This window comes from Ceratotherium simum, chromosome 4 (genome assembly GCF_057802395.1).
Source record: "Ceratotherium simum simum isolate JZ-2026a chromosome 4, ASM5780239v1, whole genome shotgun sequence".
Classification (NCBI taxonomy): Eukaryota; Metazoa; Chordata; class Mammalia; order Perissodactyla; family Rhinocerotidae; genus Ceratotherium; species Ceratotherium simum.
The window spans coordinates 70,889,294-70,908,475 of record NC_141903.1 but is presented as its reverse complement, the minus strand read 5'-3'; the positions used below and the strand labels follow the sequence as shown (position 1 = coordinate 70,908,475).

General features: G+C 33.5%; 1 protein-coding gene across 4 annotated transcripts in view; it reads right to left on the bottom strand.

Annotated features, from left to right (window-relative positions):
- Window positions 1–14,494: 14,494 nt before the first annotated feature.
- The window catches only part of CHD1 (chromodomain helicase DNA binding protein 1), a 79,961-nt gene continuing 75,273 nt past the window's right edge, over window positions 14,495–19,182 (bottom strand). For all 4 annotated transcript variants that reach the window (XM_087429999.1, XM_087429998.1, XM_087430001.1 and 1 more), the window contains 3 exons: window positions 18,347–18,398; window positions 17,616–17,826; window positions 14,495–16,034 (listed from right to left, as the gene is read on the bottom strand). In XM_087429999.1, the coding sequence (XP_087286125.1) occupies window positions 15,689–16,034; window positions 17,616–17,826; window positions 18,347–18,398 (609 nt within the window). In that variant the 3' untranslated portion in view covers window positions 14,495–15,688. The remainder of the gene's footprint in view (window positions 16,035–17,615; window positions 17,827–18,346; window positions 18,399–19,182) is intronic.

Here is a 19,182-nt window from a genome sequence, read left to right as displayed (position 1 = left end):
TTACTCCAGCTTTAAAGTGTGAGTCTTTTTCCAATTAGCTACGGCCAAGGAGTGGCAGGGTCACTGTGATGGTTAATTTTGTGTGTCAACTTGCCTAGGCTATGGCGCCCAGTTTTTTGGTCAAACACCAGTCTAGATGTTGCTGTGAAGGTAACTGTGGCCCACCCTAACCGGCAACATAAAGGAAAAGGAATTCTGGGCAATATAATGTAGCCGTGGCAAGCTGACACATTAGAAAGTCACCCAAACTTGCCAGCCTCTTACGAAAGAAAGAGTCTATATTATCACGGTGTTACTTTTTCGTAATCTATTAGGACGACCTTTGGAAAGAACACTTAAATATTTATATGCATCCTCACCAGAGCTTTTTAGTAGCATGTTTTGCAAAATGCCTTGCACCTGCTCAGGCATCCTACCATTCCCTACTATTTCCATTAGAAGTTATAAATAAAAGAGCATATATCACCACTGAACTGTACCCTGACCTTGGCGAATATGCAGATAGTGAGAATGTACATTCTGAAAGCAGTTGCTTTTAACACACATATATTTCTTGCTATAATGGAAAGAGACTGCTACCAAACTGCCATCCTCTAGTCTCAATTTTGACCAAATTTATCAAAAGTACTACTGTCCTCACCTAGAAGATTTAACCACATAATGAGGGTCATGCGGGAACAAAGTAATGTGAAAAAGATTTGTTTAACATCTGAAAAATCTATGCTGCCAAACATGTTTTCTGTGTTATAATTGAACCAAAGACTCAGCAGCAAATATACCATAGATGTGTTCAGAAGTGTATAATAAAGGCAAAGTTAAGAAATCTGTGTTTACTACTGACTTCACCAATAATTAACCTGTATCCACTTGGGCCGGTCAGTTTACCTCTTTGTGGTAAATAAGAAAATTTACTAAGTGAAACAAATAAAACAAATTCTAAGACTGATTTCTCACTCTGATTCTATATAAGTAAAAACCTCTAACTGTATCCATATATTTAGTTCCAGAATACTTTAGGAGTATAGAATAAAACAATTTAAAATATAAAAATACTTTCACTAATTGCTGTGACATTGGCATAAATATACTGTAAACATATTATTATAACAGAGGCATTAACTATTTTATAATGATTTGTATAGACCAAAAGATATAAATCCAACCAGAAAAATTTTCCATCAAATGTACCATACATTTTTCCTTATACATTTTTAATTTGTACAAATTAATTAGAAACCTTAAGGCTGGCTGGCCCCGTGGCTTAGCGGTTAAGTGCGCGCACCCTGCTGCTGGCGGCCCGGGTTCGGATCCCGGGCGCGCACCGACGCACCGCTTCTCTGGTCATGCTGAGGCCGCGTCCCACATACAGCAACTGGAAGAATGTGCAGTTATGACATACAACTATCTACTGGGGCTTTGGGGGGAAAAAATAAATAAATAAAATCTTTAAAAAAAAAAAAAAAGAAACCGTAAGGCCCAAATAGACAGTGTACAAAAATATATTTGTCTAAAGATACATAAATGTCCACATCAGCTTTGAGAATAGCAGAAGGTAGATTTGCCCTACTACATAGTAACACTCTTGTGATATAAGAATATAGTGGTCAGACAAGTGAATGAAACAAAATAGAAAGCACAAAATTAGACTCAAGTAAACATAGGAAATGATATATGTCAAAGGTTACACCATGAATCAATGGGAATAGAAAGGAGTGTTATCAGACTGTGTTCGAGGAACTGGTTCACAATATGGAGAAAAATAAACCTATACTCTCATCTAAAACCATGAACAGAGTAGCTTTCAAATTAATTAAAAACTTAAATGTGCGCCGGCCCCGTGGCTTAGCAGTTAAGTGCGCGTGCTCCACTGCTGGCGGCCCGGGTTCAGATCCCGGGCATGCACCGATGCACCGCTTGTCTGGCCATGCTGAAGCCATGTCCCACATACAGCAACTAGAGGAATGTGCAACTATGACATACAACTATCTACTGGGGCTTTGGGGAAAAAAAAGGAGGAGGATTGGCAATAGATGTTAGCTCAGAGCTGGTCTTCCTCAGCAAAAAGAGGAGGATTAGCACGGATGTTAGCTCAGGGCTGATCTTCCTCACAAAAAAAAAAAAAAAAACTTAAATGTAAAATTTAAAACTATAAAAAGTGAATAAAAGATAATACAGGAAAGTATTTTGTGACCAATATGCAGATAGAGGACTTACTTAAAATCCAAAAGTACAAACCATAAGGCAAGGAAAAGATAATGGATTTGATTAAGAATTTTTGTTGTTCTCAGTGCCGGCCCAGTGGTGTAGTGATTAAGTTCGCATGCTCTGCTTCTGCTGCCCAGGGTTCATGGGTTTGGATCCTGGGCGCAGACCTATCTATGTACCACTAATCCAGCCATGCTGCAGTGGTGTCCCATATATAAAGTAAAGGAAGACTGGAACAAATGTTAGCTCAGCGACAATCTTCCTCAAGCAAAAAGAAGAGGATTGGCAACAGATGTTAGCTCAGGGCCGATCTTCCCTCACCAAAAAAAAAAAAAAAAAAATTTTTTTCTTCAAGAAAAAATAGCATGAAAAAGTTAATGAGAGATAATAAGTTGGGAGGAGATATTTTAAACCAACCAGGGACTAATTTTCTGGCATCCCAAAGGAACAATTAAGAATCAACAAGAAAAAAGGAAAAGCAATAGAAAAATGAGCAAACAATATGAACGGGCAATTCGCAGAAGAAACTCAAATGAATATGAGATGTAAAAAGAAATGCTCAAACTCATCACTAGTCCAGAGAAATGCAAGTAAAAACAAAAATGAGAATTTAAAAAATAATATATGAGAAGATGCTCAACATCATATGTCATTAAAGAACTGCAAATTAAAATAACTATGAGATACCACTACACAACTATTAGAGTGGCCAAAATCCAAAAAAATGACACCACCAAATGCTGGAAAGGATAGAGAGAAACAGAAACTCTCATTGCTGGTGGGAATACAAAATGGTACACCCACTTTGGAAGACAGTTTGGCAGTTTCTTACACAACTCAACATATTCTTACCATATGATCTTTTTGGTATTTAACCAAATGAGTTGAAAACGCTTGTCCACACAAAAACCTGCACATGAATGTTTATATGAATGCTTCATTCATAAGTGCCCAAACTTGAAAGCAATCAAGATGTCCTTCAGTACATCAAGGGAAAGTAAACTGTTACATCTAGACAATGGATTATTCTTCAGTGCTAAAAAGAAATCAACTATGGAGCCATGAAAAGATACAGAGGACACTTAAATGCAGATTACAGAGTGAAAGAAGCCAGTCTGATATATACTGTATGATTCCAACTGTATCACACTCTGGAAACAGCAAAACTATAGAGACAGCAAAAGGATTAATGGTTGCCAGGGGTTGTGGGGGAGATGAATAGACAGAACATAGAGAATTTTTAGGGAAGTGAAACTATTCTGTATGATATTATAATGGTGGATACATGTATTATACATTTGTCAAAACCTATAGAATGTATACCACCAAGATTGAACCCTAATGTAAACTATGGACTTTGGGTGATAATGCTGTGTCAATGTAGGTTCATTGATTATAATAAATTTATCACTCTGGTGAGGGATTTTGGTAGTGCGCGAGGCTGTGCATATGTGGGGGTAGGGAGTATATGGGAAATCTCTGTACCTTCCACTCAATTTTGCTGTGAAACTAAAACAGTTCTAAAAAGTAAAATCTATTAAAAAAGAAAAAAAGACAAGAAATAAAAAAATCAATAAAACCAAAAGCTGATTTTTAAAAGATCAATAAAAATGGTAAACCTCTAGCTAGACTGAACAAGAAAAACAGAAGACAATGATTAACAGGAACAAAAGAAAAGGGAAACATTACTATAGATCCTACAGACATTTACAAGATAAATAAGAATATGAAACTATATGCCAAAAATTTGGCAACTTAGAGAAAATGTACAAATTCCTTGAAAGACACAAATTATCAAAACTGACTGAAGAAACAGAAAATCTGAATGGTCTTATATCTACTAAAACCAGTCCAGACAGCTTCACTGGTAAATTCTATCAAACATTTAAGGAAGAAATAATGTGCCTACTCAAACTGTTTCAGAAAATACAGGAAAAGAATATACTTCCAACTCATTTCATATTAGCACTATCCTGATACTCAAATTAGAAAACAAAGTTACAAAATAATACAACAGAACTACAGATGAATATCATCATCAACATAGACGCAAAATCCTAAACAAAATATTAACAAATTGAATCCAACAGTATATGGAGAGGGGAATACACCTTGATAAAATAAGGTTATTCGAGGAATGCCAGGTTAGTTTAACATTTAAAAATCAATGTAATTCATATTAATAATAAGAAAGAACATATCACCCCAACTTCGTTATGATAAAATGTCTCCACACACCAAGAATTGAAGGTAATTTACTAAGCCTGATAAAAGGCATCTATAAAAAACTTACAGCCAAGATCATACTTAATAGAGAAAGATGAATGGTTTTACCCTGAGATAAGGAGTAAGCCAAGGATGTCTACTCTCACCCTCTGCCCCATATCAACACTGTACTGGTGGTCCTACCTAAGGCAGTAAGGCAAGAAAAAAAATAAAAGTATACAAATTGGAGAGAAGGAATTAAAGCTGCTTTTATTTGCAAACATGATCATGTACATATAAAAAGTTAAAGAAGTTAACCACCCCCTCCAAATCTACTAGAACAATTGAGCTTAGCATGTTTGCAGAATGCAAGGCCAACACACAAAAGTCAATAGCGTAACTATACACTAGGATCAAAAAATGGGTAATTGAAATAAACTTACAATAGCATCCAAAAACATTAAATATGTAAGGATAACTTTAACAAAATAAACTTAAGTCCAATTTACTGACAACCAAAAAACATTGCTGAGAGAAATTAAATACACAAATAATTGGAGAGATAAACCATGTTCATGGATGAGAACATTCAATATTTTTAAGATGCCAAGTCTCTCCAAATTTATCTATAGATTCAACTCAATTTCAATATAAATCCTAACAAGATTTTTTTTGGTAGAAATTTACAAGCTGACTCTAAATGTACAAAGGAATACAAAAGACCTATTGTAGCTAAAACAATTTGGAAAATGTACCAAGTTGGAGCACTCTTACTACCTGACTTCAGAATTACCATAAAGCAATAGTAATTAAGACCATTTTATTTTGGCATAGGGATGGATAGATATATAGTCAACAGAACAGAATAGAATGTCCAGAAAGAGACACACGTGTGGTCGATTTTTTATAAAGGGGTCAAATAATTCAACAAGGAAAAGTTACTGTTTTTAATAAATGATGGTGGAGAAACTGGATATCCATATGGAAGAAAAAATTATACCTCAATAAACTTGACTGAAAAACACACCCATTTGAGAGTTTCCTTTCTTCTTAGAATGTAGATTGCTGTAAAAGAACATTCCTCCTATCTTAACAAGAAAAAAGATGGTTAATCTAATCTAATCTATCCAACTCACATCATACAGAAAAATTAACCTGAAATGGAACAATAACCTAAACATAAGAGCTAAAACTATTAACTCTTCTAGAAAAAAACACAAGAAAATCTCTGTGACCTTAGGGTAGACTAAGGTTTCTTAGCTAGGATACAAAATATATGAAATATTAGGGGCCAGCCCAGTTGCATAGCGGTTGGGTTCAAGCACTCTGCTTCGGTGGCCCGGGGTTCACAGGTTCGGATCCCAGGCACGGACCCCCACACCACTCATTAAGCCACGCTGTGGTGGCGTCCTACTTACAAAATGGAGGAAGATGGGCACAGAGGTTAGCTCAGGGCCAATCTTCCTCACCAAAAAAAATATATATATATGTGTATATATATATTATATATATGTATATATATTATATATATATGTATATATATTATATATATATGTATATATATATTATATATATGAAATATTAAAGGAAAAAATTATAAAATGAAAAATTTTTTTCATCAAAATTTGAAACTCCCACTCTTTGAAAATTACTCCTAAGAAAAAAAAAGGCAGGCCATAGATTTGGAGAAAATATTTATATTACACATATCTGATAAAGGACTGGTATTCAGAATATATTAAAAATGCTTACAGAGGATGTTGATAACGGGGGAGGCTATGCATATGTGGTGGCAGGGGTACATGGGAAATCTCTATAGTTTCTGCTCCATTTTGTTGTGAACCTAAAACTGCTCTAAAAAAATCTATTAAAAAATACAACAGAAAAAAATGCTTACAACCCAGTAACAAGAAAACAAACAACCCAATTACAAAATGGGCAAAAGATTTGACAGGTAATTTACATAAGACATACAAATAGCCAAAAAGCACAGGAAAAGAGATGAACATCGTTAGTCATCAATAAAATGTAAATTAAAATAATATGACTGCATTACATAACTATTATAATAGCTTAACAAATTTTGATGATAGTGCTGGCAAAAATGCAAAACAACTGGAACTTTCATATATTCAAAATGGTACAGCTATTTTGCACAACAGTTTGGCAGTTTCTTTAAAAGTTCCGTAAGTACTTATCATATGACTCAGCAATTCTTTTCCAAGGTATTTAACCAAAAAATGAAAACATTTGCACAAAACAACTTATAAAGGAATGTTCACAGAAGTTTTATTCATATTAGCTAAAAACTGGAAACCCATTCATTAGGTGAGCAGTAATACAATGGAATATTACACAGCAATAAAAAGGAATGAACTACGTATAAATGCAACATGGACCAATTTCAAAAACACTATGTTGAGCAAAAGAAATCGGACAAAAGAGTGCATATCTTATGATTTCATTAATTTACAGATTAAACTCTAGTTAGATAAACCTAATATGTAGTAATTTAAAGCACATCAGTAAGTGGTTTCCTGGGCCACAGTTTAAGTACAAGGATTGACTGGGAAGGGGCACAATGTAAAGTTCTAGGGTTTTAGAAATCTTCTACCTCATGGTTATGTTAGTGTATACATTTCTCAAATCATCAAACTGTACAATTACAGTACATGCAATTTATTGTATGTATATTATACCTCAATAAAATTGACTAAAAAAAACACCCATTTGAGTGTTTCCTTTCTTCTTAGGATGGAGATAGCTGTAAGAGAACATTCCTCCTATCCTAACAAGAAAAAATATGGTTAATCTAAAAAATCAGTTTTTCTTGAACCCATTAGAGAGCAGAAATCACCAGGCAACCAAGTGAGCTGATATACATGAACTGTAAACTATATTTGACATAGTTATGACAGCAAGAGAGAGCACATAAAGCAGGCAAGAATAAATCAGTTAAATTTTAATGAATTCTTAAAGGCTGAGTGTGGGCTAGGGCTGCGGTCTGCAAATGCAGCAAAAACACAAGAGCATTGCAGGAAATTTTACATTTTCAAGGGAAACACACTGATAATGTCCATTAGTCCAAAACAACATTAACTACCAGCTTGAGACAGTTCAGTTTCATCGTTAGATCCTACTACATTGCAAAGTTGTTTTTTTGATGGTTTCTTTGATAAAATGCCAGTACTGTGAGAAAAACAATGTGGAACAGGTAGTGAGGGTGGCAGTCTCCAAGCTGATTCCACAATTTAAGAAGTTGTACAACAGGCGCACATATCTCATGAATAAGTACTTATGGTTATTTTAAGAATAAAAAATATTTTTAATACTCAGAAAACAAAGATTAGAAGGTCTTCTACAAAAAACCCACAGCTAATACCATACTTCGTGTGAAAGACTGAATTCTTACCTCTCCCCACCTCAGCAGGAATAAGGTAAAGATGCCCATCCTTACCAACTAGAGATCCTAGAGATACTAGAGATCCTAGAAAGAACGTTAAGGCAAGAAGGAAAGCCATAAAGATTGTGAAGATACAAATAAAACTTGTTTTTCACAGAAGATATGATAATCTATATAGAAAATCTCAAAAGAATCTGGAACAAGCTATTAGAACTAATCAGTGAGTATAGCAAGGTCATAGGATAAAGGTCGAATCCAAAAATCAATGAACACTCAAAAATTGAAATTTAAAAAAATCACTAATAGCAAAAAAAATATGAACCACTAAGGGGTAAATCTAACAATATATGTGCAAGATTTGTACACTGAAAAACCACAATACACTGATGAAAGAAATTAAAGACCTAAATAACGGACATATATACTGTGTTCATAAGACAGAAGTCTCAATATTGTTAAATTGTTAATATTCTCCAAATTGATTATAGATTCAATATAATCTCAATCAAAATTCCAGCAAGCCTTTTGGTAGAAATAGACAAGTTGATTCTAAAATGTATGTGGAAAAGCAAAGGAATTTAGAAGTCCAAAACAACTTTGAAAAAGAACAAAGTTTAGAACTTATGCTACCTGATTCCATGATTTACTATAAAGTATAGTATTTAAGATAGTGCGATGTTGGCATAAGGACAGAAATACAAATTAATAGGACAGAATAGGGAGCCCAGAAACAGACCCACACGTATATGGACAACTGATTTTCAATAAGGTGAAATAAAAATTCAGTGGAAAAGGATAGTCTTTTCAATAAACGGTGCTGGAAAAATTGGATATCCATGTCCAAAGAACAAACAAAAAACCCACCCACACACACAACTTTGATCCATACCTCACACTATATACAAAAATCAACTTGAAATGAATCATAGACTTAAATGGAATTCCTAAAAGTATAATCCTTCTATAAGAAACCACAGAAGAAAAATCTTTGTGACCTCAAGTTAGGCAAAGATTTCTACATACAAAGAATGAACCATAAGACAAAAAATATGGATAAACTGAACTTTATCAAAAATTTTATAATTCTGCATTTCAAAAAACACTGTTAATGAAAAGACAAGCCATAGACTAGGAGAAAATATTCAGTTTATCTGATAGATGACTTGTATCAACAATTTTGTTTTATAAAATTGGAAAAAATTTGAATAGTTTATCAAAGATAAGGATGGCAAATAAACACATTAAAAGATGTTGAATATCATTAAGTTATTAAGGAAATGCAAATTAAGAGCTATCACTATGTACCTATCAGAATAGTTAAAATGAAAAAAAGCTACAATATAAAATGCTTACATGGATACAGAGTAACAGAAACTCAGTTATAGCTGGTGGGAATGTAAAACGGTACATCCTTTTGGAGAAGTTTGGCAGTTTTCTATAAAGTAAAACATATACCTTACCATACAACCCAGCAATCCCACTCCAAGGTATTTACCAAAGAAAAATTAGAATATGTCTACCTAGAGACTTGTACATGAATGTTTATAGCATCTTATTCATAATAGCCAAAAGGCTGGAAACCCAGTTGGTGAGTAAATAAATTGTAGCACATCCAATACAAAGACTACTATTCAGTAATAAAAAGGAATAAACTATGGATAAATGCAAAAACATGAGTGAATCTCAAAGACGTTATGCTAAGTGAAAGGAAGGCTCAAAAGCCTATAGTCTCTATGATTCCATTTATATGATATTATAGAAAAGGTAAAACTACAGGGACATACCAGTGGTTGCCAGGGGCTAGGTATGGGCAAGCAGCATCACTTTTTTGGAGTGATGGAAATATTTTAAATACACTGTTGGTCGTGTAACTGTATATGTCAAAGTTCATCACACTGTATACCTAAAAAGGAGAAATGTACCTTACGTAAACGACCTAAATTTTTTTTTTTTTCTTTTTGCTTCCTTTTTTTTTTTTGGGAGGAAGATCAGCCCTGAGTTAACATCTGCCAATCCTCCTCTTTTTGCTGAGGAAGACTGGCGCTGGGCTAACATCCGTGCCCATCTTCCTCCACTTTATATGGGACGCCACCACACCATGGCTTGCCAAGCAGTGCGTCGGTGCACGCCCGGGATCCGAACCTGCGAACCCCGGGCCGCCGCAGCAGAGCGTGCGCACTTAACTGCTTGCACCACCGGGCCGGCCCCATGACCTAAATTTTTTTAATAGGAAAAGAATAGCAAGTACCATCAAGAGAGGTGTTTTTTTTGCTATTTCACTTTAAAAACAGTGGAAATGCAACATAATTCTCTTGCATTATAGTGTCTTTGTAAGTTTGTTCTTTCCTTTACTTGTGACTAGGAAAAGATAGTGAATCATGTTATCTAAAAATATATTTCCTTTCAAAAGATAAAGGAATAAAATAGACAAATCAAAATGTTTTATATTTTCCCATTACATACCACATCTGAGTATCTCTTTGCAAAGTATCATTGTAATATTTCCGAAGTAGACATAAGTTACAGAAAATAATTTTTCACTTATAGGTAAGCATAACTGTATTGTTCATAACAGTGGAATTAACCTCTGTATTACCCAAGTCAATAAAATACATATTAAAATCTTGTCACTTGGGGTCTTTCTCTACCAATTTTAATTCCTAGAAATGAGACTTAGGTGTTTCTGTATTTCTCAAGTGTCTCAGGTGATTTTTATTAGTCAAGTTTACAAACTGGAAGACAGTAAACAGGCTCTAGTAATAGATACTGATAAGGCATACCAAAGTTTCCAATAATACTAACAGATCAGGTAATAACAGCAAAACAAAAAGTTTGGTAATGCTGGCCAATTATGGAACATAGCTTTTCTGGGAAAGAAACCAAAATAATGAAGAAAAATACAGTTGAGATGTGAGGCACTGTTTTAGGTGCTGGGGATACAGCAGAGAACAAAATAAAGTTCCCACCCTAAGGGAACTTACGTTCTAGTGGGGCGGCAGTCAATGACAAATGAAAAAAATAATAAAGTCAAGTAATGGTAACTGCTAGAACAAAAAGCAAGATAAGGAATATAACAGGGGGAGGGTACTAATTTGGAGACCTGAGATGACATTTGAGCTGAGAACTGAATTAAGTGAGGGAACAAGCTTTGTACAAATCAGGCATAAAAGCATTCTTGATAGAGGTAACAGCAATGCCAAGATCCCGAAGTATTTTGCAGTGTTTTCTAAGAAGAGCAAGGGGAGTATCGTGAGAGAGGCAAAAAGAACAGAAATAGCTAGGGAAACAGTGCGATAGGTTAGAGAGCTGTGAATGCTGAGTCCATTCATTTATTAAAAATTATGGAACATTGGGAGTTTTTTCAGTCTTATTGGTGGAGAAGGGTTGAGTCTGGTTTGACATATTTTATGATTAGATATCTAAGTGGAGATGAGTTCAGGGAGTGGTTGAAGATGAAGATATTCAGTGCAGGAATGGAAAGAGAAGGAAAAATAGTAAAGCTGTTGAGACAGAGCACAGAAATCAAAAGTCATATGATAGCAACACCACAGGAATTCCAGAAAGTAAAAAGAATTGGGCATGACACAAGACCTGAGCAAAGAAAATAAATAAAACATACCTAGACTCAGCATAGTGAAACTGCAGAACACCAGAGATAAAGCAAGGCTTTGAAAACTACATAGAGAAAAAAACAAGTAACAAGTGCCAATTCAATTCCACAGCTCATTCTACAGGTTAGAAAGCTAATAGTAGCATACAATGGTGAAATTACAATGCATCTCACATTTCTGCCAGATAAAGTATGTATATCATCAATGCAATCAATAAGCTTAGCTCATTTAATAGAATCATTATGAGCTGCCAGGGAGGAGGTTGAGACTGTTTACACCTCTTCAATTTAATATTTAGATCAAGAGTCAAATGTAGAGTGGGACATGGAATTAAAAGCATCTCATTCATTTGGGAGTTTGAACTACCAATCCTTCAAATAAAGCTTACTTATTTTTAACTGAAGGACAAGGTAGCTAATGACCTTTTAGAACAGAAAATCTGGCACATGAAGCCCCATTGGCAAATTGTATTCTTGGAAAATTCTAAAAAGTATTTTTTTAATCCTACTTTACCAAGTAATCTCATCTTTCATTCTTTAACACAGCAAATATTTCCTATCCCTAGGTCTTTCCTTATAAAGAATCCAAAGCTTTTCTGTAATAAAATCAAACTATTTGGTTCTGAAAAAAAGAAGAAAAAATTAGCAGAGTGTTCTACAAAAATCACTTACTATAGTAAACTGCCAGGAGAAATATAACTTTAAATGAATGGTTTTCTTCTAAATATCTACAATTAGATGACAACGATTGTAACAAAGAAGTTTTGACATTTTGTCCCAAGATATCGCTGTTGTTGCACTACTCCCTAGCTGCCTCCCGCTTAAACCTGCTACACCCATCACAAATCTTGCATAAAGTGCTGCAAGAATACCTAATAGTTTTGTATTTTTAAATTGAGTCTTGAATTCAAGTAACCTATGTTTGATAGAGATATCCATACTAATATGCTTAAATATACCAATTTACAAACACTTAAAAATATTTTTTGCATTATTTGCTAAGTAATGAACTACTCAAAATTTTAACAATTAAGCCACATTTACCAGTTCACATTTAAGTTTCAGATGAAGCTGGGAAAGGCTGAAAAAAATCCTATATTTAAACAATAGTTGCTTACAAGCTCCTTTTCACTTAAAAACCATCATAGGGGGCCGGCCCAGTGGCACAAGCGGTTAAGTGCTCGAGCTCCTCTGCAGCGGCCCGGGGTTCACCAGTTCGGATCCCAGGCACACACCGATGCACTGCTTGGCAACCCATGCTGTGGCGGCGTCCCATACAAAGTGGAGGAAGATGGGCACGGATGTTAGCCCAGGGCCAGTCTTCCTCAGCAAAAAATGAGGAGGATTGGCAGATGTTAGCACAGGGCTTATCTTCTCACAAAAAAAAAAACGCATTGTAGTTATAAATCTATGACAGTTATTATTTATGGTCCAAAGATCATTTTCTAGTCAGAAACAGAGTAATGGTGGTACAAAGATAAGAATTATGCCATTTACCCCGGGTGCATATTCTTGATAAATCTCAAGGAAATAAAATCTATGTAAATCAGCATATAACCTACACAACTCTTTCATTATTTGACTACAAAAACATTACAAACCGTAAATGATCATATATGTGATCTACATTTTACCCAACTGTAAATGTTCTAATTTTATTAAGCCACTCACTCTGAAATTAATGAAGGAACCATTCACACTCCAGTTTGCCACAGCTTTCCAGTCTGAAAACTACTTTCTAACATATCCTAAACAAAGAATATTTTCTTTATAAGCAAACAGGCCATTGCTTTTAGTAAGAATCATTTATTTATATTATTAAAGTGGAGGGTTAATTGGTACAGTTCTATGCATAATCTCTCATCCTTGAAAAATTAAACACAAATGGATAAAAATAGCAAAGCAGAATGAGCACGTAAAAAACAAAAATGAAGCATATTTTATAGAGAATGTTCCCTGTTATATCTATGTACTAATACTAATGTTCTTCTCAACTGTGTCTTAATAAATGTATGGCTTGTTCCTTTTCTACAATTGTTGACTTCTCACAAATAACGAACATATTTTCCATCGATTAATAAATGTTACATACAGTTTTAAATTTTTTCATTCAACTCAGCTAATTAGTTGACTGAAATATTCAACTAAATGTAGCATTAAGAAAGAGCCCATTCCATTGTCTCAATACTGTTCTTCTGTGAAATTTGCACAATAGGATGTAATGCAAATGTCCCAGCTATAAAGTGATGAATTAAAAATGCCAACTTTGATCTGTTTACTGTGTTATATTGACTTAAGCATTATAATTTTTTGTTAAATGCCATCTTGTGGAATGAAATAATCATTTATACTGAGGAAAAAAGTGAAAAAGCTTAAAAAATGTGTACCGCCACTAAATTGTTTTATCACTTTTGTATTTAATTATAAATCAGATGTTTAAAAATTGAGTTATTCCTCATATTATCTGACACACCAGGAAAAAAGAGATTATCATTCTTTAGAGTAACTATCTAAAAGAGGAATCACTGCTTTTTTTTTAAAAAAAAAAAAGGTGGAGGGGGCTTTGTTTTGTACACATACTGTACATTTTAGACCTAACTGGATAAAAGGAAAATATTAAAAAATACATCTATGGACAAATTTCTGTAGATTGCTCACATTTAAGAATATTACAGGAATATATCAATATACTTATATTTGTCAAAGTTAAGATTCAAATTTGTTAAATCACAGCACACATCCAAGAATGTATGCCACATGATACAAAAACTCCCACCAAATATAACAAAATAAAAATCTGTGAATAAATACCAGGCATTCTAAAATAATATCTGCAGAAAACCAGAGTCCAACTAGATTTCTATGATCTAAACTTCACTTCATAGATTCATATAGTCTTCAAAACAGATTTAACTGTAGTGCTACACATTAACAATATTCAACTGATTACCAAAATATTTTTTGTATTTTGTATTTTGGTACTTTTTCTGGCAGCTAAATGTTACTACTTAAAAAAAAAGTTAAGTGCTTGAGGGAATAGAATGCAGCAGAAAATTACAGGAGCCCACATATCCTTTTTCTTAAATTTAATTTGTCATATATAAGGTTTTTATATACAATCAGTGTGCATTGTAACAGTTTATATTAAAAGTCAACCAAGTTTATCTAAAATGTTACCTTGCTGCATAGCACATTTGACATTATTGCCCACAGGAAAAGGGAAAACAAATGGATTTACAATAACTTTTGGCCATTTTGGATTCTGAAAGTGTTCATACACCTACCCTTTTAAACCAAATGCATCTGAAAAAAAAGTTTCCAGAGCATGCAGTTTAGATTTTACATATTATCTCACCAGTTTTTTTTTTACTACAAACACAACATTGACTAAAAAAAGAAAAAAAAAAAAAGGAAGAAATAACATGAATCTAATAAAATAGTCAATATAAAAAGACGACTAATGGAATTAAGTGGCCCCTTTCCCCATTTTTACATTCTAAACAACGATTCCATCAAGACAAATCATTAAAAAGTGTTATTACACTGATATTTTTTTAAAATGATAAGAAGGCCTGAGTTGGTAGGGAAAGGAACAGTCAAAAAAAGCCTGAGAAGGGGAAGGAAGTAAGGAAAGCTCATTTAATCCATTTACAATAATTTACAGCCATTTTTTTTTGTGTGTAAAAAGGCATAATAATAGATCACAAACAGGAAATTTCTGGCTATTTTACAGATATAAGTACAGAATTTAAATATTCAAGCTTGTGATGAAAAGCGGCAAGGTGGTCGCAGTGTACAATGTAAACAAGTAGCTTTGGAAAGTGAACAAAGTCCTTGAGTGTTTTTTCTTTATTAAGAAAAGAACTCTCTTTCATTCCTTCCTGAAACATGATCACAGGTCAGAGTAAAGTTCATATACAAACATAATTTAAATGGCGGTCAGTCTAAAATCACTGACTTAAAAACAGTTTTATCCAGCCTACATGGAAGGGCAGTGTTGAGGTCCCTGTAATAGTAAACATTTTCCATTTCTTTAAAAAAGAAAAAAAAAAGTACTACAATATCTGTAGTACAGTGCAGCATAATCCTTAAATATAAAAATATTTTCTCTTCTGTTGGGATAATAGACCTTGCATCCTGGAAAGAAGTAACAATACTGCTACTGATAGAAGATCTGCTTATATCTTTCAAGTCATGTAAGGCAATTACTGTGTTGGTTTATGATATATGGCTAAAAGTCCAGAAAGACGAAGTATCAGTTTTTGTTATGTTTTCCGACTACTCCAGGTGTGCTCAGGTGTACTTTTGTGTTCAATTGAGTGTTCAAATGGAGACCTGGAGCCATAAGGAGACCTCTGATCTAGTGGCGACCTAGGGCCACTACTAGAAGCTCTGTGGTCCATTTGCCAATCTGAGTGATACCTGTAATCCCTGGAAGATTTATGGTGCGTATATTCAGAGCCTGACCGATGGTCTGAATGTAACCGATGATCTGAATGAGCACGATGGTCTGAATGAGATCTATCTTTTAAACTTCCTTCCAAATTTGACCTGTGATCTCTACTCCTGTGATCATCCAGTTTTCTGTGTTTCTCTCTATCACTGTAGTATCTAATACAAGAGAAATTAGGAATTTTAGTTAAATTAATAATGCAAATTAAATGCTTCCAAATAAATAAAATCTTACCAAAAAGTACAACAAAAAACTACTTTAAAGCATATTCTTAATTGTATACAAGCTCAGTGTTTCATTACAAAACTTCACAAGTGAGCTTAAAAATCACTGTAAACATCTCTGCATGCCTTTGGAAAAACTATTTGATTCATAAAACTAAAGTGAACCATACAAAGCCCCTCAGATAGCATCTAATTTCACATGCCCATTTTAAATTGGTTGCTATTTTTTATTCTATATATCATTTGTAATAATGCATCTTAATTATCTGGAAGTTGGAATTAAGATAATTACAACTATCTAGAATACCCTCAAAATCAGAGCCTTTTATGAGCCTGTAAGCAGGAAAAAATAAAAATCTCTAAAATGTAGTCTATGAAATAATTTGTAGAAGAGAATTGGTTCATGATGCCTTTTAAAAGCTTTCTTAAGTTTGATTAGTTATATATATATAATAAGACTTGACACATGAATCGTTATTGCAAAATTTACTACATATATAAATGTGGCTATTTGCTAAAAAACAAATAATTATGGCAGTTTAATAAAAAGTATTCTCTAAAACATTTATCTTTTCAAATAAAATACACTGAACATAATTTACTGTTTTTTGGTTCACAAAAGGTCCTTATTATAAACAATATAAATTATGTTCTATAAACCTGTGAAATTATAAATATTTCCTATTACAAATATGGCTTTTCCTTTTCATTTTGTGCCCTTTTCTAATTTTAAGGGCCATTCTACAATTGATGTGTGTATATAGTGTGACAGTGCTACTCAGAGAGAAGAAATTATTGCAGTGAGCACAGCTAAAATACAAAGAAAATGTACTTTTTTTATTTCTGATCTTTATTTTTATTCTTCTCAGTTTTTTATTCTGCTTTTAGCAATGATCATTAACTAATGAAAATATTACTTTACCAATAAAGGAGTAAAATATATTCTGTTATTATATTCAGCTTGTTTACTGCTTACAGGCTTCAAAAAAAAACAACAACAAAGAAAACTTCCTAATTTCAGGACTATCCCAGACTGCTGTGATTAACTTTAACCTCAATGGGGTGTTTTCGCATAAATTAATTTTTCCCATGCGTTTCTTTAATGAAATGGAATACAGAACTCCCCCCAACAAATTTCAGCCATATTCCATCAAGCTTTTATTTGACTTTATTATTATATTTTGAAGACTATTTGAGCCAATAGTCTTCAAAACCAATAATGAATCCCATGACTTGTAATCATAAAACTCCCTAAACTAACTTTCATCTCTTATTGCACACTTTGATCTTAAATTTATAATTAAAAAACCATTTTATAGAGAAATTCAGTTCTAAATATTAAAAAAGTACTATAATATCAGTTTTCCTTATTTATAAACAAACACCTTCATTTCACATAAGACTTGTTTTGATTACTTAAAAGACTGAATTGGCTGATAAGGTCAAATACAGCAAATAAAATAAAAAAGAGGAAGACATGAATAAGCAAAATTTCAAAACTGACTTCAAGTTTACCTGCTGTCTTGCTTGTAGTGATCCCAGTCACGATGCTCTTTACCATTACTAAAGGAAGAATAGGGTCTCTTCCTAGAGTCACTCTTTTTGTAAGAATCTCCCTGATGTCGGTCTTTATGATGATCATGATACTGAGATAAGTGTCTATCAGAAGAATAACTGTCCCTGCTGCTATCATCGTGATTTGTGTTCTCTTTTAATCTTTCCACATCTGTTAGATATGAAAGAGTTCAACTTTTGTTAGACTTAAAAAAATACATGGTAAACAAAAGTCACTTTGCTGCTAGATTACCAGAACTTCTGTTTCAACCCAACTAAACAAAATCAGTCCCCAAATACAGGCAGTTAAAGCATTTAGAAATGGTCTATAAAAGCAGTACTAAAGCTTACAACAAAAGGGTCACTTAATCACATTAGTTGTAAATGTAAAAAAATTACAACTGAAAAATGTAAGGCCCATTTTCTTCTCAGGCTATACTTTTGTGACTGTTATACAGAAAGAACGCAGTATTATTCCAAATAATATTTTTTAAAAATATGTCCATTTTAACTATTCTACATTTTCTAGAAACTGGTAAAAGGTTGATTTATGGAAAGGTTAATAATAAGCTAAAAAGCATTACTGTTTAAGATAGATTTAATATAATAACATGGGTATGTATTATCTAAAACAGAACAAAAAAGAAAATCAATTTATAAATTTACTTTTCAAAGTAATTAGTAAAACTTACCTGGATTTCTAATCACTTGAGCATTCAAGTTGCTGTTCTGGTCATTATTTTGCTAAAATAAATGCACATACATAAGAATCTTTTAAGTGGCTTCAAATATCCTTACAAAACAGGAAAAAAATCCCTAAGAAGAAAATTCTGATGCTGAAAGAAATCCTCACATAATAGAATGTAAACTATTCATCCCATTATTTTTTTAAAAAATTTGACTTCAAAATAACTTTAGATTTACAGAAAAGCTGCAAAAACAGTACTGAGTGCCTATGTCTTTCACTCAACTTCTCCTAATGTTAACATCTTATATAACCATAGTATAATGATCAAAACTAAGTAAGTAACATTGGTACAATACTATTAACTGGACTACAGACTTTATTCAGATTTCACATTTTTCCACTAAGGTCCTCTTCCTCCTCCAGGACCCAATCTGGAACTCCATATTACACTTAGTTTTCATGTCTTCTTAGTTTCCTCCATTCTGGGACAGCTCCTTAGTTTTTTCTTGTCTTCCATGACCTTGACACTTTTGAAGAGTACTAGACATTTACTGTGCAGAATCTCTCTCAATTGGGGTTCGTCTGATATTTTTTCATGATTAGATTGAGGTTATGCATTTTTGCCGAGAATTCCACAGAAGTGATGTATCTTTCTCAGTGCACTGTACATCACATCAGGGGGTTCATGACAGCGATATGTCTTATTCCTGGTGATGTTAACCTTGACTGCTTGTTTAAGGTGGTGTCAGGCAGGTTTCTCCTCTATAAGGTTATTATTTTTCTCTTTGCAATCAATAAACATCTTAGACGAGATACTTTTAGCTTATGCCAATATCTTGT